This window comes from Rana temporaria, chromosome 3, assembly GCF_905171775.1.
Source record: "Rana temporaria chromosome 3, aRanTem1.1, whole genome shotgun sequence".
Taxonomy (NCBI): Eukaryota; Metazoa; Chordata; class Amphibia; order Anura; family Ranidae; genus Rana; species Rana temporaria.
This window is the reverse complement of record NC_053491.1, coordinates 10,966,279-10,988,045: the sequence shown is the minus strand read 5'-3', so window position 1 is coordinate 10,988,045 and position 21,767 is coordinate 10,966,279. Positions and strand designations below refer to the sequence as shown.

Below are 21,767 nucleotides of genomic sequence, written 5' to 3'. Positions count from 1 at the left end.
TCGCAGGCGCGCGCCCGCGACCCGGTCCGAAGCTCTGTGACCGTGGGACCCGCGGACCCCATCGACGCTGGAGTCTCGCGATCGGCCCCCCGGAGCTGAAGAACTGGGAGAGCTGTGTGTAAACACACCTTCCCCGTTCTTCACTGTGGCGGCGTCATCGATCGAGTGATCCCTTTTATAGGGAAACACAATCAATGACATCACACCTACAGCCACACCCCCTACAGTTAGAAACACATATGAGGTCACAGTTAACCCCTTCAGCGCCCCCTGTGGTTATCTCCCAAGCTGCAATTGTCATTTTCACAGTTAACAATGCATTTTTAATGCATTTTTTGCTGTGAAAATGACAATAATCCCAAAAATGTGTCAAAATTGTCCGAAGTGTCCGCCATAATGTCGCAGTCACGAAAAAAATCGCTGATCGCCGCCATTAGTATTAGTAAAAAAAATAAAATAATAAAAATGCAATAAAACTATTCCCTATTTTGTAAACGCTATAAAAAAAATTGCGCAAACCAATCGATAAACGCTTATTGCGTTTTTTTTACCAAATATATGTAGAAGAATACGTATCGGCCCAAACTGAGGAAAAAAAAATGTTTTAGATATTTTTGGGGGATATTTATTATAGCAAAAAGTTAAAAATATTTATTTTTTTTCAAAATTGTCGTTCTATTTTTGTTTATAGCGCAAAAAATAAAAACCGCAGAGGAGATCAAAAGTACGCCAATTTTGTTTGGGAGCCACTTCGCGCGATCGCGCAATTGTCAGTTAAAGCGACGCAGTGCCGAATCGCAAAAACTGGCCGGGTCCTTTAGCTGCCTAAAGGTCCGGGTCTTAAGTGGATAAAGGGGAAGTTCAATGCGGATGACGCCACCCTTGGGGCTGCTTTAGCCGATTCCGTGTTAGTAAAAGACGATTCGCGCTTTTCTGTCTGTTACAGCGTGATGAATGTGCTTACTCCATTACGAACGCTAGTTTTACCAGAACGAGTGCTCCCGTCTCATAACTTGCTTCTGAGCATGCGCAGGTTTTTAACGTTGTTTTAGCCCACACACAATAATTTTTTACAACCCGGAAAAATACATCGTTTAACCACTTAAGACCCGGACCTTTATGCAGGTAAAGGACCTGGCCAGTTTTGGCGATTCGGCACTGCGTCGCTTTAACTGACAATTGCGCGGTCGCGCGACGTGGCTCCCAAACAAAATTGGCGTCCTTTTTTTTTCACAAATAGAGCTTTCTTTCTCTGTGGTTTTTATTTTTTGCGTTATAAACAAAAATAGAGCGACAATTTTGAAAAAAAATCAATTTTTTTTGCTTTTAATAAATATCCCCAAAAAAGATATAAAAAAACATTTTTTTTCCCTCAGTTTAGGCCGATACGTATTCTTCTAACTATTTTTGGTAAAAAAAATCGCAATAATCGTTTATCAATTGGTTTGCGCAAAATTTATAGCGTTTACAAAATAGGGGATAGTTTTATTGCATTTTTATTAATATTTTTTTTTTTTTACTACTAATGGCGGCGATCAGCAATTTTTTTCGTGACTGCGACATTATGGCGGACACTTCGGACAATTTTTACACATTTTTGGGACCATTGTCATTTTCACAGCAAAAAAATCTATAAAAATGCACTGATTACTGTAAAAATGACAATTGCAGTTTGGGAGTTAACCATTAGGGGGCGCTGAAGGGGTTATGGGTGACCTCATATGTGTTTCTAACTGTAGGGGGGCGGGGCTGGACGTGTGACGTCATTGATCGTGTTTCCCTATATCTGGGAACACACGATCAATGACAGCGACCACAGTGAAGCTCTGGAGGACCGATCGAGGGACACCGGCGGCGATTGGGTCCCCCGCGGTCACGGAGCTTTGGACCGGGTCGCGTGCACGCGGCGCGTGCGCGACCCCATGGCTAGGCTTAACCACTTGCCCACTGCCCCATGTCTAAAAGACGTCCTGTTTTTAAAGATGTATATCTCGGTAACGGCAGCAGCTGCTGCCACAACCGAGGTATGCATCTTTAGTGCCAACGGTCCTGTAAACGATAACGGCGGTCTCCGCGGCGGATTCGCCGCGAGATCGCTGTTATCGGTGGCGGGAGAGGGCCCCCCCTCCCGCGATCGGGACCGTTCGGCTGGTGACTGGGGACGAGACTGAAGGAAAAATCTCCTTCGCCCGTCCCCATAGCTCTGCTGGGCGGAAGTGACGTCAAAACGTCAGTCCCGCCCAGCCTCTTAAAGCAAAATTATTTTTTTCTGTCATTTAAAAAAATGACAGTTTAATTTTTTCTTTCTTTTTTTGCATTTAAGCCTAAATTTGAGATCTGACGTCTTTTTGACCCCCAGATCTCATATTTAAGAGGACCTGTCATGCTTTTTTCTATTACAAGGGATGTTTACATTCCTTGTAATAGGAATAAAAGTGATATATTTTTTTTTTTATTATTTCATTGTAAAAAATTATAAAAATAAATAAGAAAACAAATTTTTTTTTTAAAAAACGCCCCGTCCCGACGAGCTCGCGCGCAGAAGCGAACGCATACGCGAGTAGCGCCCGCATATGAAAACGGTGCTCAAACCACACAAGTGAGGTATCGCCGCGATCGTTAGAGCGAGAGCAATAATTCTAGCCCTAGACCTACTCTGTAGCTCAAAAAATGCAACCTGTAGAATTTTTTAAACGTCGCCTATCGAGATTTTTAAGGGTAAAAGTTTGACGCCATGCCACGAGCGGGCGCAATTTTTAAGCGTGTCATGTTGGGTATCATTTTACTCGGCGTAACATTATCTTTCACAATATATAAAAAAATTGGGCAAAAATTATTGTTGTCTTATTTTTTTATTCAAAAAAGTGATTTTTCCCCAAAAAAAGTGCGCTTGTAAGACCGCTGCGCAAATACGGTGTGACAAAAAGTATTGCAATGACCGCCATTTTATTCCCTAGGATGTCTGCTAAAAAAAATATATATATAATGTTTGGGGGTTCTGATTAATTTTCTAGCAAAAAAATTGTGATTTTCACATGAAGGAGAGAAGTGCCAGAATAGGCCCGGTGGGCAAGTGGTTAAAGGGCCACGCACGGGTACGTGATTGTGCCCAGCCGTGCCATTCCGCCATTTGTCTGCAGAAAATCTGACAACAATTGTCCAGAAGGAGCGTTGATTTTCCGACAACAGCCCGTCGGGAAATACGATCCTGTCTGTGTACGAGGCTTTAGACTGGGATGCCATTAAATTTCATGTGCGTTTGTAAAGGCAGGTGTCCCAATACTTTTGGTAATATGGTGTGTTAAATCATTTGGTCAAGTGACATCAGGATCGAACCCGACCTGCTCTGGAAAGAAAAAAAAATGTTAGGACCTGTTTTGTGAGAATGATCCTTTTACTGCCCTTGATCTATAGGAAAGCTTAGTGGGCGGGGCCACTTCAGACCAAGTCGATTTTTTTTTCCTGTGACTCGGAGTGTTTGGGGAATGATGCCGAGAGTTCGAAATATCCACTTTTATCGCGGCCGGGAAGTAAAACTGTTTTTTTTTCCCCATTAATTGTCAGGGAGGGGGAGGGGGGGGGCACATCGGGAGCCCAATAGAGCAGGTCAGCTGTAAAAGCCATCGATACGTTGCTCTTTGGTTCCTCACAAAGGTTTTGGATTACAGCCTATAAAAGGTATTGATCAGAGGACGCCATAAAGAGCGGCGCGCACATTGTGTTCCTGGGGGAGGCTGGAGGAGGACAAGCTGCACCGTTTTTATGTAGCACATCATTCAATGTCCTTTGTGATAGACGGACAGGGACCACTTATGTACCGGAGTCTGCGTTCAGCAAACACCGGCGGTATGTCTCCTATATGAGCGCTGAGCCCATAAGTGGGTCTCTCCTGTACGTTATTACACCGCAATAAACCCCGCCTCTCCCAGAGTGCCGAGAAAAACATTCTAAAGACAAGTAGCCAGATTCAGGTAACTTACGACGGGCGCAGGGCCGGCCTTTGGGGTGTGCGAGCTGTGCGGCCGCACAGGGCGCCATGGGCAACAGGGGCGCCGTGCGGCCATCCAGAGGCGTACTAAGGGGGGGCGAGACGCCCCCCCGGGTACCACACACTGGGGGGGTGTCAGACCGGCACCCCCTTCGCGATTGTATTACACCCGCGGTGGCACTCGCACTGAAGGGGGGCTGCACTGAATGAGGGGGCTGCACTGAATGGGGGGCTGCACTGAATGGGGGGGCTGCACTGAACGGGGGGGGGGGGGCTGCACTGATATGAAATATTTTTTTCCTCTTTGTGTATGTTTAGGTGACCAGGGGGCCAGGGGTGAAGATGGGGGGGGTGGTGCCATAAGATTAGCTCGCACAGGGCGCCTGAACACCTATGGCCGGCCCTGGACGGGCGTATCATTAGATGAGCCGTCGTAAGTCCGAATCCCTGCCGTCGCATATTTAAGCGTATTCTCAAACTGAGATACGCTTAAATGTTGCTAAGATACGACCGGCGTAAGTCTCCTACGCCGTCGTATCTTGGGGTGCATATTTACGTTGGCCGCTAGGTGGCGATTCCGTTGTTTTCCGCGTCGAATATGCAAATGAGCAAGATACGCCGATTCTCGAACGTACGTGCGCCCGTCGCAATTAGTTACGCCGTTTACGTAAGACATACGCCAGGGTAAAGATAAAGCTGCTCCCTAGGTGGCGCAGCCCATGCAAGGTATGGACGTCGGAACAAGCGTATCTTTTTACGTCGTTTGTGTAAGTCGTACGCGAATAGGGCTGTGCGTAAGTTACGTTCACGTCATAGGCAGTGTTCGACGTATCTTAGGCATTCTACCTGACGCATGCGCACTGGGATACATCCACGGACGGCGCATGCGACGTTCGTTCAAAACGTCATTTACGTGGGGTCATGCTTAATTTCCCTAAAACACGCCCACCTCTTCCTCATTTGAATTAGGCGCACTTACGCCGGCACATTTACGCTACGCCGCCGTAACTTAGGACGCAAGTGCTTTGTGAATACAGCACTTGCCTCTCTAACGGCGGCGTAGCGTAAATAACATACGCTACGCCCGCACAAAGTTACGCTGCCCTACCTGAATCTGGCCAAAGCAGTATAGGAAGTAATTGGAGATAATACATAGTTATATGATAGTTACATAGTTACATTATAGTTACATAGTTAGTCTGGTTGAAAAAAGACACAAGTCCAGTGGGGACTTGTGTTTAAAATTTTTGGGGGGCGCAAACAAACTGAAAAATTCTGCCGAAAAAAACATCAAACGCAGCCACTGTGCCCATCAAACGCAGCCACTGTGCCCATCAATTGCAGCCACTGTGCCCATCAAACGCAGCCACTGTGCCCATCAAATGCAGCTACTGTGCCATCAAACACAACCACTGTGCCCATCAAACGCTGCCACTGTGCCCATCAATTGCCGCCACTGTGCCCATCAAACGCAGCCACTGTGCCCATCAAATGTAACCACTGTGCCCATCAATTGATGCCACTGTGCCATGAAACACAGCTACTGTAGCCATCAATTGTCGCCACTGTGCCCATCAAACGCAGCCACTGTGCCCATCAAACGCAGTCACTGTGCCCATCAAGCACAGCCACTGTGCCCATCAAACGCAGCCACTGTGCCCATCAAATGCAGCTACTGTGCCCATCAAACACAACCACTCTGCCATCAAACACAGCTACTGTACCCATCAATTGCAGCTACTGTGTCCATCAAACGCAGCCACTGTGCCCATCAAACGCAGCCACTGTGCCCATCAAACACAGCCACTGTGCCATCAAACGCAGCTACTGTACCCATCAATTGCTGCCACTGTGCCCATCAAACGCTGCCACTGTGCCCATCAACTGCTGCTACTGTGCCCATCAAATAATGCCACTGTGCCCATCAATTGCTGCCAGTGTGCCCATCAATTGCTACTACTGTGGCCATCAAATGCTACCAGTGTGCATCCCCCGCCAGCCCGGCACTTACCTTGTCTTGGTGGGGAAGCGGGTCACGGCAGCGATGTCCTCCACACTCCTCAATGTCTACTCCCATCCTCTCTTCCCATTCTCTGCTATGATTGGACGCCTGATAGGCAGCGGCGACCATAGATAGATTCATGCAATGCATGATACTATCTATGGTGATAGAGTAGTGGAAGGAGAGAGGGGGCATCGCCCGTGCGCCCCTTATGGACGCACCGCCACAAGTCCATCTAGTTCAACCAATAATATGGGAAAAAAAATTATTAACCACTTGCCTACCAGGCCAATTCTGACATTTCTCTCTCCTACATGTAAAAATCCCCAAAAATAAAAATTCTATAAAATTACACAGAACCCCAAACATTATATATGTTTTTTTTTTTTTTTAAAAGAACCTAGAGAATAAAATGGCGGTCATTTCATGCATTAACCACTTAAGACCCGGACCATTATGCAGGTAAAGGACCCAGACAGTTTTTGCGATTCGCCACAGCGTCGCTTTAACTGACAATTGCGCGGTCGTGCGACGTGGCTCCCAAACAAAATTGGCGTCCTTTTTTCCCCACAAATAGAGCTTTCTTTTGGTGGTATTTGATCACAAAAATATATAAAAATACAATTTTTTCCTCAGTTTAGGCCGATACGTATTCTTCTACCTATTTTTGGTTAAAAAAAATCGCAATAAGCTTTTTTTGATTGGTTTGCCCAAAATGTATAGCGTTTATAAAATAGGGGATAGTTTTATGGCATTTTTATTAATATTTTTTTTTTTTTTGTTACTAGTATTTTTTTCGTGACTGCGACATTATGGCGGACACTTCGGACACTTTTGACACATTTTTGGGACCATTGTCATTTTCACAGCGATCAGTGCTATAAAAATGCAGTGCTTACTGTGAAAATGACACTGGCAGTGAAGGGGTTATCCACTAGGGGGGCGCTAAGGGGTTAAGTGTGCCCTGAGGGAGTGATTCTTACTGTAGAAGGCGTGGCTGTAGGCGTGACGTCACTGATCCTCATTCCCTATATCAGGGAACAGATGATCAGTGTCACTGCCACACAGAAGAACGGCTGTTCTTCAGCTCCTGTGACCTATCGTGGGACACCGGTGGCGATCAGGTCCCGTGGGCGCGGTCACAAAGCTACTGACCCGGTCACGTGCGCGCGCCGGCGACCCACGGCTGGGCTCTTAAAGGCGACGTACCTGTGCCCAGCCGTGCCATTCTGCCGGCGTATATCGTTGGTAGGGGGTCCTTAACCACTTGCCGACCAGCCGCCGCAGTTATACGGCGGCAGGTCGGCTCGGCTGCGCGAGATCACGTAGCTATATGTCATCTCGCATTTCAGCCAATAGGGGCGCGCGCCCCCCGCTCGCCCCTGGTGCCGACGCACGTGCCCAGCGGGCGCAATCACCGCCCGGGGCACCCGCGATCGCTTGTTACAGAGCGAGAACCGGGAGCTGTGTGTGTAAACATTTTTATAGCACTGATCGCTATATAAATGCCAATGGTCCCAAAAATGTGTCCGAAGTGTCCGCCATAATGTCGCAGTACCGAAAAAAAATCGCTGATCGCCGCCATTAGTAGTAAAAAAAAAATATTAATAAAAATGCCATAAAACTACCCCCTATTTTGTAGATGCTATAACTTTTGGGTTCAACCGACACTGGTATCGGTGCCGATTCCGAGTATTTTTACAAGCACTCATACTCATGAAAATCCTCACGATCCCCGAAACCGATACATTTGCAGTGTGATTTGAATGAATGGGCGCAAATCTCACTGCCAAGAATTGCGTGCAGTTTGAACCGGAATGAAGTGCGATTCCTGTCCGAATCGCATGCAGTTTCCCACACTGCTCCTATGTGAGCCCAGACTGAAGTCACTATGACAAGCCTGGGTTTACACAGGAGCAGTGCGGAAAAGAATAAAGCCGGTAACTCGCTTCTGTTAAAAGGGACATCGGCCCCCTAAGTGCAAACTAGTGCTGCAAATCCACGCCCACCGGTGCCACCTATCAGTGCCCAACAGTGCTGCCAATCGGTGCGTCATCAGTGCCTCCTGATCAGTGACCACCAGTGCTGCCTACCAGTACCCATCAGTGCCACCTCATTAGTGCCCATCAGTGTCCACCAGTGCTGCCCTATCAGTGTCACCTACCAGTGCCACCTATCAGTGCCACCTCATTAGTGCCCATCAGTGCCTCCTGATCAGTGCCCACCAGTGCTTCCTTATCAATGCCCACCAGTGCCGCCTCATCAGTGTCACCTACATGTGCCCATCATTGCCTCCTGATCAGTGCCCACCAGTGTCACCTATCAGTGCCTCCTGATGAGTGCCCACCAGTGCCACTTATCAGTGCCTCATCAGTTCCTCCTGATCAGTGTCCACCAGTGCTGCCTTATCAGTACCCACCAGTGCCACCACATCAGTGTCACCTATCAGTGCCTCATCATCAGTGCCCACCAGTGCTGCCTCATCAGTGTCACCTACCAGTGCCTCCTGATCAGTGCTGCCTTATCAGTGCCCACTAGTACCGCCTCATCAGTGTCGCTACCTGTGCCCACCAGTGCCTCATCATCAGTGCCCACTTCCAGGGCCCATCAGTGCCACCTATCAGTGCAGCCTCATCAGTGCCTCCTGATCAGTGCCCACCAGTGCCGCCTCATCAGTGTCACCCACCAGTGCCACTTACCAGTGCCTCATCGTCAGTGCCTCCTGATCAGTGCCCACCAGTGCCACCTTCCAGGGCCCATCAGTGCCGCCTATTAGTGACACCTCTTAATGCCACCTATCAGTGCAGCCTCATCAGTGCCCATCAGTGAAGGAGAAAAATTATCTGTTTGCAAAATGTATTTTGTTTCCTTTTTAAAATGTTCAGGCTTTTTTTTTGTTTACCAAAAAAAAAAAAAAACGCAGTGGGGAATAAATACCACCAAAAGAAAGTTCTATTTGTGTGAAAAAAATATAACAATTTCCTTTGGGTACAGTGTTGCATGACCGCGCAATTGTCATTCGTAGTGTGAGAAAGCTGGAATTGGCCTGGGCAGCAAGGGGTGTAAGTACCCGGTAAGCAAGTGGTTAAAAACCCTTCTATATAATGCATTGTAAGAATATGGTGTCACCTTAAAATGTCCCCCCCCTGCTGAGGAATTGTGTTTTGTGTTTTCAGACCCCCCTTCTGTGCAGCCGAGTCGCCGTCCTCAGCACACGCCTCGTCCACACAAACCTCTCGCTTGTGTATTACAACGTCTTCTTCCAGATGTGCAAAGCGCACGGCGTCGGATATGATGTGAAGGTAAGACTGGGAAACTGCAAATTTCTAGGTGTGCCCACAGTGTTCCCAAGCAACCTATTTAACCACTTAAGGACCGGACCAATATGCTGCTACATGACCCAAGGGGTTTTTACAATTCGGCACTGCGTCGCTTTAACAGACAATTGCGCGGTCGTGCGACGTGGCTCCCAAACAAAATTGGCGTCCTTTTTCCCCACAAATAGATCTTTCTTTTGGTGGTATTTGATCACCTCTGCGGTTTTTATTTTTTGCGCTATAAACAAAAATAGAGCGTCAATTTTGAAAAAAATGCAATATTTTTTACTTTTTGCTATAATAAATATCCCCAAAAACATATCTAAAACATTTTTTTTCCTCAGTTTAGGCCGATACGTATTCTTCTACATATTTTTGGTAACAAAAATCGCAATAAGCGTTTATCGATTGGTTTGCGCAAAATTTATAGCGTTTACAAAATAGGGGATAGTTTTATTGCATTTTTATAAAAAAAAAAATTTTTACTACTAATGGCGGCGATCAGCGATTTTTTTTCGTGACCGCGACATTATGGCGGACACATCGGACAATTTTGACACATTTTTGGGACCATTGTCATTTTCACAGCAAATTGCATTGTTTATTGTGAAAATGACAGTTGCAGTTTGGGAGTTAACCACAGGGGGCGCTGTAGGAGTTGGGGTTCACCTAGTGTGTGTTTACAACTGTAGGGGGGTGTGGCTGTAGGAATGACGTCATCGATCGAGTCTCCCTATAAAAGGGATCACTCGATCGATGCAGCGCCACAGTGAAGCACGGGGAAGCCGTGTTTACATACGGCTCTTCCCGTTTTTTAGCTCCGGGGAGCGATCGCGACGGAGCGGCTATAAACGAATAGCCGCGCCCTCGTCCCGGATCGCTCCCCGAGGAAACCCGACTGCCGCATGTAGCGGGGGGGGGGGGGGGGCCCGATCGGACCCCCCACCCGCTAGAAGGCAGGGACGTACAGGTACGCCAATGTGCCTGTACGTGCCATTATGCCGACGTATATCTACATGCGGCGGTCGGGAAGGGGTTAATGTTCCTGAGCCCACGTGGCATTTGGGTGAATTACTTTGATTTAAAAAAAAAACAAGATCTATAAAGACATGGATGAGCGAGTTTGGGGTGGAGGAACTTGACTGGCCTGCACAGATTCCTGACCTCAACCCGATAGAACACTTTTGGGACGAATTACAGCAGAGACTGCGAGCCAGGCCTTCTCATCCAACATCAGTGCCCTGACCTCAAAAATGCGCTTCTGGAAGAATGACATAGGCGTGCACACAGGGGCCCAGATTGAAGAAGCAATTGCGCAATTGCTTACTTGCTCCGGTGTAGCGAATGCTCCTGATTCAGGAACCTCGTTACACCTACTGCAGCCTAAAATCTGCGTGGCATAAGGCTCTTATGCCACGCATATCTTAGGCTGCATTCTTGCGTGGGCCGCTAGGGGGCGCTCCCATTGTGATCTGTGTATAGTATGCAAATTGCATACTACCACTGATTCACAAACTTGCGCGGGCCCTGCGCAAGCCAGGTACGGAGTTTCCGTACGGCAACTTTAGCGCAAGGCTGCCCCTTCTAATAGTATAGCCGCCGCTCCCGCGACGTGAAATTTGAATTTCACGTCGTTTGCGTAAGTGATTCGTGACTGGAGCTGGACGTCATTTGCCGCAATGCACGTCGGGAAAGTTTCCCGACGGAGCATCCGCTCTACGCTCGGCGCGGGAGCGCGCCTAATTTAAATGATTCCCGCCCCCGGCGGGATCATTTACATTGCGCGCGCTTACGCCGGGCAATTTTGCCGGCGCGCCCTCGCAATTTACGGAGCTACTGCTCCGTGAATCGAGGGCAGCGCAAAATATTTGCGGGGGCGCAGGGCAAAATTGTTGCCCTGCGCCTCCGTAAAAAAAGCGCAATTGTACCTGAATCTAGCCCACGGATGAGCGAGTTTGGGGTGGAGGAACTTGACTGGCCTGCACAGATTCCTGACCTCAACCCGATAGAACACTTTTGGGACGAATTACAGCAGAGACTGCAAGCCAAGACTTCTTGTCCAACATCAGTGCCCTGACCTCAAAAATGCGCTTCTGGAAGAATGGCATAGGCGTGCGCACAGGGTGTGCCCAGGCACACAATAATCACCTTTTACAGCACAGATTCCCCCTACTGCCCTGGCTCCCTCCTTCCCCCTGCAGTGCTACCAGCTTCCCCCATCTCCTGCCAGCTGTTGCTGCAAGGATATTTTACGATGAGTGGAGGAAGGGGTCGGTAAATATGTAATTGATCATCCCCTTCTCTTTCTGAATGAACATCGTGAGTGATCAGTAGTGTGTGTTTGAGCTTTGGGGGTGCACACCCTAATGCAAAAGACTGCGCACACCTTTGAAGAATGGTCAGACATTCCCATAGACACCCTCCTAAACCTTGTGGACGGCCTTCCCAGAAGAGGGCGAAGCTGTTATAGCTGCAAAGGGCGGAGCCAACTCAATATTGAACCCTCCGGACTAAGACTGGGATGCCATTAAAGTTCATGTGCGTGTAAGGGCAGGCGTCCCAATACTTTTGGTAATAAATAGCTAGATTCAGATACAGTTACGCCGGCGTATCAGTAGACACGCCGTCGTAACTCTGAATCTACGCCGTCGTACATTTAAGCGTATTCTGGAAACCAGATACGCTTAAATTAGGCTAAGATACGAGTCTCCTACGCCGTCGTATCTTAGGGTGCATATTTACGCTGGCCGCTAGGTGGCGCTTCCGTTGAGTTTGGCGTAGAATATGCAAATGACTAGATACGCCGATTCACGAACGTACGTGCGCTCGTCGCAATTAGTTACGCCGTTTACGCTAGAGATACGCCGGCGTAAAGATAAAGCTGCTCCCTAGGTGGCGCAGCCCATGCAAGGTATGGACGTCGGAACAGGCCTATCTTTTTACGTCGTTTGCGTAAGTCGTACGCGAATCGGGCTGGGCGTAATTTACGTTCACGTCGAAACGGCGTACTTTGGAGCAATGCACACTGGTATATGTCCACGGACGGCGCATGCGCCGTTCGTTAAAAACTTCAATCACGTCGGGTCATGAGTAATTTACATAAAACACGCCGCCCTCATCCTCATTTGAATTAGGCGCACTTACGCCGGACCATTTACGCTACGCCACCGTAACTTGGGAGGCAAGTGCTTTGCCGCCGCAAAAGTGAGCCGCCCTACCTGAATCCAGCTATAAGACTGGGATGCCATTAAAGTTCATGTGCGTGTAAAGGCAGGCGTCCCAATACTTTTGGTAATATAGTATATATAAATAACACTATATATAGGCAGGTGTCCCAATACTTTTGGTAATATAGGGCCAGATTCTCTAAGATTGTGCGGCGGCGTAGCGTAAGCCATTTACACTACGCCACCGCAACTTACTGGAGCAAGTGCCGTATTCCTCAAGCACTTGCTCCGTAGTTTGCGGCGGCGTAGTGTAAAAGGCCCGGCGTATCCCTGCGTAATTCAAAGGGGGCGGCTTGTGTTTAAATTAAGCGCGCCCCCGTGCCGATCGAACTGCGCATGCGCCGGGCTTAAAATAGCCCAGTGCGCATGCTCCAGTTCTCGACGGAAAACGTCAATGACGCCGACGTGTGCGTCATTGACGTAAAGTCGTATTCAAGAACGACTTCGTAAAAGGACGTACCCGACGGGAAAAGACGACGCGGATCCGACGCCATACTTAACATGGCATACGGCGGACTGGCGTAAGGTTACCCCTCATATAGCAGGGGTAACCTTACGCTTACGCAAACGACGTAAGCGATGGCTACACGACGCGAATTCGTTCGGGAATCGGCGTATCAGGCTCATTTGCATAAACAACTCCAATTGCCAGGACTTCAGTTTACACTTCAGCTGTCTACAGGGGAACCCCGCTGACAGCAGAATGAGTGATCGGTTGTTAAGGACGTGGCGGCCACGCTCCTTAAAGTGAAGTTCCACCCATCTAAAAGTCAGCAGCTACAAAAAGCGTAGCTGCTGACTTTTAACAATCGGACGCTCACCTGTCCCGCGGTCCAGCGATGTGGGGGAACGAAGCCCCGCCCCTCTCCACGGTGTCGGCATTCTAACTGTGGGCTCCTGGCTGTGGCTTCACAGCCGGGAACGCATTGCGCTTGCGCGACCCGCTCTGTGAAAGGCCGGGCAATCTTCTGGGACCTGTGACGTGTCCGAGAGGGAGGGGGGAGGGGTGAACTTCTTATCGGCACAGACACCGTTATTGGTGCATTCCTAGTTTTATTAACTCTATGGCTCCCAATAGTGATCCTTGGTAAGCGCAGGTCCGTATAGAATATTCCCCGGAGACGGTCAGCGCCGATCTTCTGTACATTTCTCCCAGTCTTTGTATGGAGACAAATCTTTACACATACGGAATGTTAGCTGAGCGCTGGACGATCGTCTTATAGATCGGGCAGGAAATCAACTCCTCACCTTTGACATCGTTCTTTATGTAAAATGGCAGCAGGTCGTCCCGGGAAGATAATAAATATTGACGGATTAATTCACTCGGATTGTAACTGGTTTTCCTCTGATCTGTCAGGAGAAGCAAGGGACGCTCTTCATCCTGCTGGAGAACCTGAAGAGACATCAAATAGGAATGTTGTGAGTATGTCTGAGGACCACTTCTGTACTGCCACCTTATTGGTCAGAGCCCAGGCTATCCAGCCCATCCCATCCATCCATCCATTCATCCCATCCATCCATTCATTCATTCATCCATCCATTCATCCCATCCATTTATCCCATCCATTTATCCCATCCATCCATTCATTCATCTCATTCATAAATTCATCCCATCCCATCCATCTATTCATTCATTCATCTCATCCATCCATTCATTCATTCATCCATAAATCCATCCCATCCATCCATTCATCCCATCGTTCATTTATCCTTCTATTTGTCCATCCAACCATTTATCCATATATTTATTGATCAATCCATCCCATCCATCCATTCAACCATCCATTCATCCTATCCATTCATCCCATCCATCTATTCATCCATCCATTCATCCCATCCATCCATTCATTCATCCCATCTATTCATCCATCCATTCATCCCATCCACCCCATTCATCCATCCCATCCATCCATTCATTCATCCTATCCATCCATCCCATCCATTCATCCATCCATTCATCCCATCCATCCAGTCATCTTATCCCATCCATCCATTCATCCAATTATTCATGTATCCATCTATTTGTCCATCCCTCCATTTACCCATCCAGCCACCCATCCATATATTTATGAATCCATCCATTCATCCCATCCACCCATTCATCCCATCCATCAATTCATCCCATCCATCCATTCATCCATCCAATCCATCCCATACATCCATTCATTTATCCATCTATTTGTCCATCCATCCATTTATCCATCCAGCCACCCATCCATATATTTATTAATTCATCCCATTCATCCCATCATTCATTTATCCATCTATTTGTCCATCCATCCATCCATTCATCCTATTCATCCATTTATCCATCTATTTAGCCCACCCATCTATTCATCCATGTATCTCATCCCATCCATGTATCTCATCCCATCCATGTATCTCATCCCATCCATGTATCTCATCCCATCCATGTATCTCATCCCATCCATGTATCTCATCCCATCCATGTATCTCATCCCATCCATGTATCTCATCCCATCCATCAATCCATTCATCCCATCCATCCATTCATGTATCCATCTATTTGTCCATCAATCCATTTATCCATCCAGCCACCCATCCATATATTTATTCATTCATCCAATCCATCCATAAGTTCATCCATCCATCCATCCCATCATTCTTGTATCCATCTATTTGTCCATCCAGCCACTAATCCATATATTTATTTATCCATCCATTCATCCCATCATTCATTTATTCATCTATTTGTCCATCCATCCCATCCATTTTTCCATCCATTCATCCTATCCATCTATTCATCCATTCATCTATTTATCTATCCATCCCATCATATCCCATCTTTTTTTTATATCCATCCTATTCTATCCCAAACATTTATCCATCCAGCCACACGACAATGTATCCATCCATCCCATCCTATCCATCTATCTGTCCATCCATTCATCCCATCCATCCCATCCTATCCATCTATCTGTCCATCCATTCATCCCATCCATCCCATCCTATACATTTATCTGTCCATCCATTCATCCCATCCATCCCATCCCATCCTATACATTTATCTGTCCATCCACTCATCCTGTCCATCCATTCATCCCATCCTATTCATCCCATACATTTATCTGTCCATCCACTCATCCCATCCCATCCTATCCATTTATCTGTCCATCCATTCATCCCATCCATCCATCCTATCCATCTATCTGTCCATCCATTCATCCCATCCATCCCATCCTATACATTTATCTGTCCATCCACTCATCCCATCCATCCCATCCTATTCATCCCATACATTTATCTGTCCATCCACTCATCCCATCCCATCCTATCCATTTATCTGTCCATCCATTCATCCCATCCATCCATCCATCCATCGTCCGGCCCATACTTGGATTGAATTAATAAAATAACCTGTTCACAACTGCGAGGGAAATTTGCCATAGTTGGTGAATGTGGTGAAAATTCCCGGCAAAGTCTCTACTACACAATCATGTGCAAGGAAAAAAAAAACGATTTTTATTTGCAGATGATTGGATGATGGAAGTCAGCTGATCCTCACCGTATTCACTAAGCTAAAGGAAAATTCCCTTGCAAAGTGAAAAGCCCGGCTTTGGTAAATCCACCCATCTACATCTACCGGCAGAGAGCTACTGCTGGGTGACTGCAATCTTCAGGAGGCAATAATGGAAATAAAATGGCTGGCTTTGTTCTCACACTCTGAGGTTGTAGTAAATACTTGTCGGTCTCTTTGCATCCAAAGACTCATTGATTGTGAATAGATGAGACAAACTGCACTGTCACTGAAAACGTTGCCATTGTACAATGAGATCTACATGCTATTAGACCTAGAAGGGAGCTGGTTATTGGTTATGGTTGGGCTTGTGCCACAGTCTTCAATTATTAAAAATTGCGGGGCTTTTATAGAAGATTTAGGTTTGTTCCCTTATTTAGCTTTATTAACTTTGGCAGATGCCCGACCTCACACCTGGCCCCCCAGTTTCTACGTGTGTATGTGTGTATATATATATATACACTACAGCCGTATAGTTGTTACATTTCGGAACTAAACCCTCCTCTCCTTAAAGTGGTAGTAAAGGCCTCTGGTAATGTTTTACATACAGATTTGCCTATAATAAGGCTTACCTATAGGTACAGTAAATATTGCCTAAACGTGCGCCATTTAGGAGATATTTACTTGTGAAGCTGCCAGTGACGTCACCGGCACATGCGCATGCGCTCTGAGGGAATGGGATACCCGTGCTGTTCCTTCAGAGACCTTTTCCGTAAACAGTGGCATCATTGCGAAGATGGTAGCCCTGTCAGCAGTGACAGCACGCCGCTGGAGGGTTTTGTTTTGAGGTAAGTTTCACATAATGTGCTAAATGCAACCTTCTGTCCCCCGACTCCTTAACTGGGCTCCCCTGATACCTGGTTGAGAGATTTTGTCCTCCGACTCCTGAACTGGGGCTCCCCTGACCCCTGGTTGAGACTTTCTGTCCCCTGACTCCTGAATGGGGCTCCCCTGACCCCTGGTTGAGACCTTCTGTCCCCTGACTTCTGAATGGGGCTCCCCTGACCCCTGGTTGAGACCTTCTGTCCCCCGACTCCTAGCTGGAGCTCCCCTGACCCCTGGTTGTGACCTTTTGTCCTCTGACTCCCGACTGGGGCTCCTCTAACCCCTGAGTGAGACGTTTTGGTCCCCGACTCCTAGCTGAAGCTCCCCTGACACCTGGTTGTGACCTTCTGTCCTCTTACTCCCGACTGGGGCTCCTCTAACCCCTGAGTAAGACGTTCTGGTCCCCGACTCCTAGCTGGAGCTCCTCTGACCCCTGGTTGTGACCTTTTGTCCCTTAACTCTTGGCTGGGGCTCCCCTGACTCCTGGTTGAGACCTTCTGTCCTCCCAACTCCTGGCTGGAGCTCCCCTGACCCCTGGGTGAGACCTTCTGTCCCCTGACTCCTGGCTGGGGCTCCCCTGCCCCATGGTTGAGACCTTCTGTCCTCTGACTCCTGGTTGGGGCTCCCCTTAGCCCTAGTTGAGACCTTCTGCCCCCCCCGACTCCTGACTGAGGCTCCCCTGATCCCTGGTTGAGACCTTCTGTCCTCTGACTCCTGGTTGGGGCTCCACTAACCCCTGTTTGTGACCTTCTGTCCTCTGACTCCTAGTTGGGGCTCCCCAAACCCCTGGTTTAAACCTTCTGTCCTCTGACTCCTGACTAAGGCTCCTCTAACCCCCTGGGTGAGACTTTCTGGTCCCCGACTCTTAGCTGGGGCTCCCCTGACCCCTGGTTGAGACCTTCTGTCCCCTAACTCTTGGCTGGGGCTCCCCTGACTTCTGGTGGAGACCTTCTGTCCTCCCAACTCCTGGCTGGAGCTCCCCTGACCCCTGGGTGAGACCTTCTGTCCTCTGACTCCCGACTGGGGCTCCTCTAACCCCTGAGTAAGACGTTCTGGTCCCCGACTCCTAGCTGGAGCTCCTCTGACCCCTGGTTGAGACCTTCTGTCCCTTAACTCTTGGCTGGGACTCCCCTGACTCCTGGTTGAGACCTTCTGTCCTCCCAACTCCTGGCTGGAGCTCCCCTGACCTCTGGGTGAGACCTTCTGTCCCCTGACTCCTGGATGGGGCTCCCCTGCCCCATGGTTGAGACCTTCTGTCCTCTGACTCCTGGTTGGGGCTCCCCTTAGCCCTAGTTGAGACCTTCTGTCCTCTGACTCCTGACTGGGGCTCCTCTAACCCCCTGGGTGAGACTTTGTGGTCCCCGACTCTTAGCTGGGGCTCCCCTGACTCCTGGTGGAGACCTTCTGTCCTCCCAACTCCTGTCTGGAGCTCCCCTGACCCCTTGGTGAGACCTTCTGTCCTCTGACTCCCACTGGGGCTCCTCTAACCCTTGGGTGAGACTTTCTGGTCCCTGACTCCTAGCTGGGGCTCCTCTGACCCCTAGGTGAGAATTTCTGTCACCAAATTGGGGGCCCTGAGCTATCCTCAGGTGTGGGTATATAACAACTCTGCACACCTGTGTACTGCAAGCACCTAGTAAAATCCGAACACGGGATTGAAGGTTCTGTCCCACCCATGACACTTTGGAACCTTCAACCTCCAGGCCCCAACCCGGGACTACAGAATCTAGAGAAAAAACAAAAACAAAGCTTGTTCTGCTCAAAAAGAATAGTCAGGAACCTCACATTAAGGCTGAATGAGATTTCTATGTCATTTTCTCCTACATTGGTGGGGCCTCGTACAAGAGAACAACGTAAAAATATCCATACCTGGAATTCTTCTCTAACTATTGTAGGTTCATTCAGTGGTCAGTAACATGTAAATGAGCACCAAGAATGGTATTTACTATGGAGCTCAATGATCCACTTGTAAATAACATAAGGGAGATGAAATAACATATCATAACTTGATTGGTATGGCGTGCAACGCGCGGACGAATACTCCAAGGCGGGTCTACTAATAGCACGGCAGACACAAACATGTTGTAGAATGATCGGTAAATGAACACGTCTTCCAAACCTGACCTGCTTCTCTCTGAATCTCATTACAAGGAGCATCGCCGAGGACCTCCAGGGAGCTCTGATGACCTTTGCTCGCAATCTGTTCATCATCCATCAAGAAATATCTGCGCCCAAAATGCAGGGAGAAACTAATTTCAAGGTGAGCTGTTAATTAACTAACGATTTCAGCTCTGTTTCACAAGTCAGTGGTAAGGGAAGTGGACAGGAGAGCTCCATTCATTATGGAAAGCATCGTTCTGGTTCTGGTAATTACTGTCCTACAAGAGAAACGGAGAGTTAATGATCGGCACGAGGTTCCTATCACTGGGAGGATTCCATGGAACGATCATATGATTTATACAGGGAGGTCACCTGCATCAATAGGAAACTGCTAATAGATGACATGTGGATAGGACATTAAATGGTGTGTACAAAACAATCGACATTGGAAACACGACCATGCAAAATGATCCAAATGTAGGAATAAAAGGGGAAAAAAAATGAAAAAAAAATAGCTTGAACCCTTTTGTTGTCAGAGCTGTTTTCATTTTTTTTGCGCATATTTAACCACTTGCTTACTGGGCACATATACCCCCTTCCTGGCCAGGCGAATTTTCAGCTTTCGGCACTGTCACGTTTTGAATGACAATTGCGCGGTCGTGCGACGTGGCTCCCAAACAAAATTGGCGTCCTTTTTTCCCCCACAAATAGAGCTTTCTTTTGGTGGTATTTGATCACCTCTGCGGTTTTTATTTTTTGCGCTATAAAGAAAAATAGAGCGACAATTTTGAAAAAAAAACAATATTTTTTACTTTTTGCTATCATAAATATCCCCCAAAACTATATAAAAAAATCTTTTTTTTCCTCAGTTTAGGCCGATACGTATTCTTCTACATATTTTTCGTTAAAAAAAATCGCAATAAGCGTTTATTGATTGGTTTGCGCAAAAGTTTTAGCGTTTACAAAATAGGGGGTAGTTTTATGGCATTTTTATTAATAATTTTTTTTTACTAGTAAATGGCAGCGATCAGCGATTTTTTTCGTGACTGCAACATTATGGCGGACACTTCGGACAATTTTGACACATTTTTGGGACCATTGTCATTTTCACAGCAAAAAATGCATTAAAAATTCATTGTTTACTGTGGAAATTACAGTTGCCGTTTGGGAGTTAACCACAAGGGGTTAAGTGTGACCGCTGAAGGGGTTAAGTGTGACCTCATTTGTGTTTCTAACTGTAGGGGGGTGTGGCTGTAGGTGTGACATCATTGATTGTGTTTCCCTATATCAGGGATCACACGATCAATGACGGCGCCACAGTGAAGAACGGGGAAGCCGTGTTTACACACAGCTCTCCCCGTTCTTCAGCTCCGGGGGCTGATCGCGGGACTCCAGCGGTGATCGGGTCCGCTGGTCCCGCAGTCACGGAGCTTCGGACCGGGTCGCGGGCGCGTGCCCGCGACCCACAGCTAGGCACTTAAAGACGACGTACCTGTACGTGCTTGTGCCCAGCCGTGCCATTCTGCCGACGTATATGTGCAGGAGGCGGTCCTTAAGTGGTTAAAGGAGGAGTCCAGCCTGGGCTCATGCGGCTGGGCTTCTCCTATGGGTGACAGGAGCGCAATTAATTTTGCACTCCTGTGACCCGTTTTCAGCAGAGAGCGGGCTGAAGTGCGCTCTTTGCTGGCGTCACCAGGATCAGTCCAGGCACCGCGTCATCCTGATTTCGGAAGTCTGGATCCGCCAGGTGCCTGGACTAATGGCGGTCTCAGCCTCTCAGCTGTGCATGGTAGCCAATCGGCTTCTAACTTCCATTTTTAGTAAATCCCCCCATTGTATTTTATAAGATTAGAGCCGTTGATACATTGTATACAAAGTTTTTTTTTTTTTTCTTTTTTTGCATTTGAAAAAGGAGATTTGTAAAGACTTTTGAACATTTCAGTAATGTGTATCAGGTTTACATTTCATGGTCACCCTGAGATTTCTTATTGAGAAGAAGTGAGGAACGGTATGGAAATCGCTGTAGATAACATCTGCTGGTTATATTTGGAATGAATGTCTTGTCTATATAAATCCAGAGAGCGGCTCATTTTAGAGTTTACTGGCTATTGATTTTCTTCTGTGCAGGACTGCGTGCGAGAAATAGAGACGATCCTAGGTGTGACAGAAGAAAACAAGCTGGTGTTCGAGCAATGAAGTCCCACCACACCCGGTATTACAGCCGAGCGGAGGAACAATGGACTGCCTTCTGTTTCTGGATCTACTAAATGATAAGACCTTCTCCATATTGTTCCTCCAATAGCTGGGACTATACATCTGCTATGAACCTCAACCTTTATACCGGCCATTCCCAACCAGGGTTCTGTGGGACACTAGGGAGCCTCTAGGGAATGCTAGGGGTTCTTTGGTCAATTTCTGCCTCTCAAATCATTAACTACAGACACCATGGGCCAGATCCACGTACCTTGGCGTATCTTTAAGCTGGCGTAGCGCATCTGATATGCGCTAAGACGACGTAACTTAGAGAGGCTCGTAGGGTATCCACAAAGGATTTGCTCCCATATGTGCGCCGGCGTAACGTAAATGGGCCGGCGTAACCCCGCGTAATTCAAAGTTTCAGGTAGTGGGCGTGTTTTATTTAAATTAGCCGTGACCCCATGTAGATGCATGGCCGAACGAACGGCCTTTACAGATGGCTACAGATATAGGGCCAGATTCACAAACAACTTATGGCGGCGTATCTATTGATACGCCGCGTAAGTTCTAGGAT

At 47.7% G+C, this 21,767-nt stretch overlaps 1 protein-coding gene across 1 annotated transcript in view; it reads left to right on the top strand.

Moving 5' to 3' along the window:
* IQCH (IQ motif containing H) overlaps positions 1-21,459 on the top strand; it is a 240,817-nt gene extending 219,358 nt beyond the window's left edge. The window contains exons 18-21 of the mRNA XM_040342244.1: positions 9,167-9,292; positions 13,892-13,953; positions 19,049-19,157; positions 21,125-21,459. Coding sequence (XP_040198178.1) covers positions 9,167-9,292; positions 13,892-13,953; positions 19,049-19,157; positions 21,125-21,193 — 366 coding nt within the window. The 3' untranslated portion in view covers positions 21,194-21,459. The remainder of the gene's footprint in view (positions 1-9,166; positions 9,293-13,891; positions 13,954-19,048; positions 19,158-21,124) is intronic.
* The last annotated feature ends 308 nt before the right edge of the window (positions 21,460-21,767 follow it).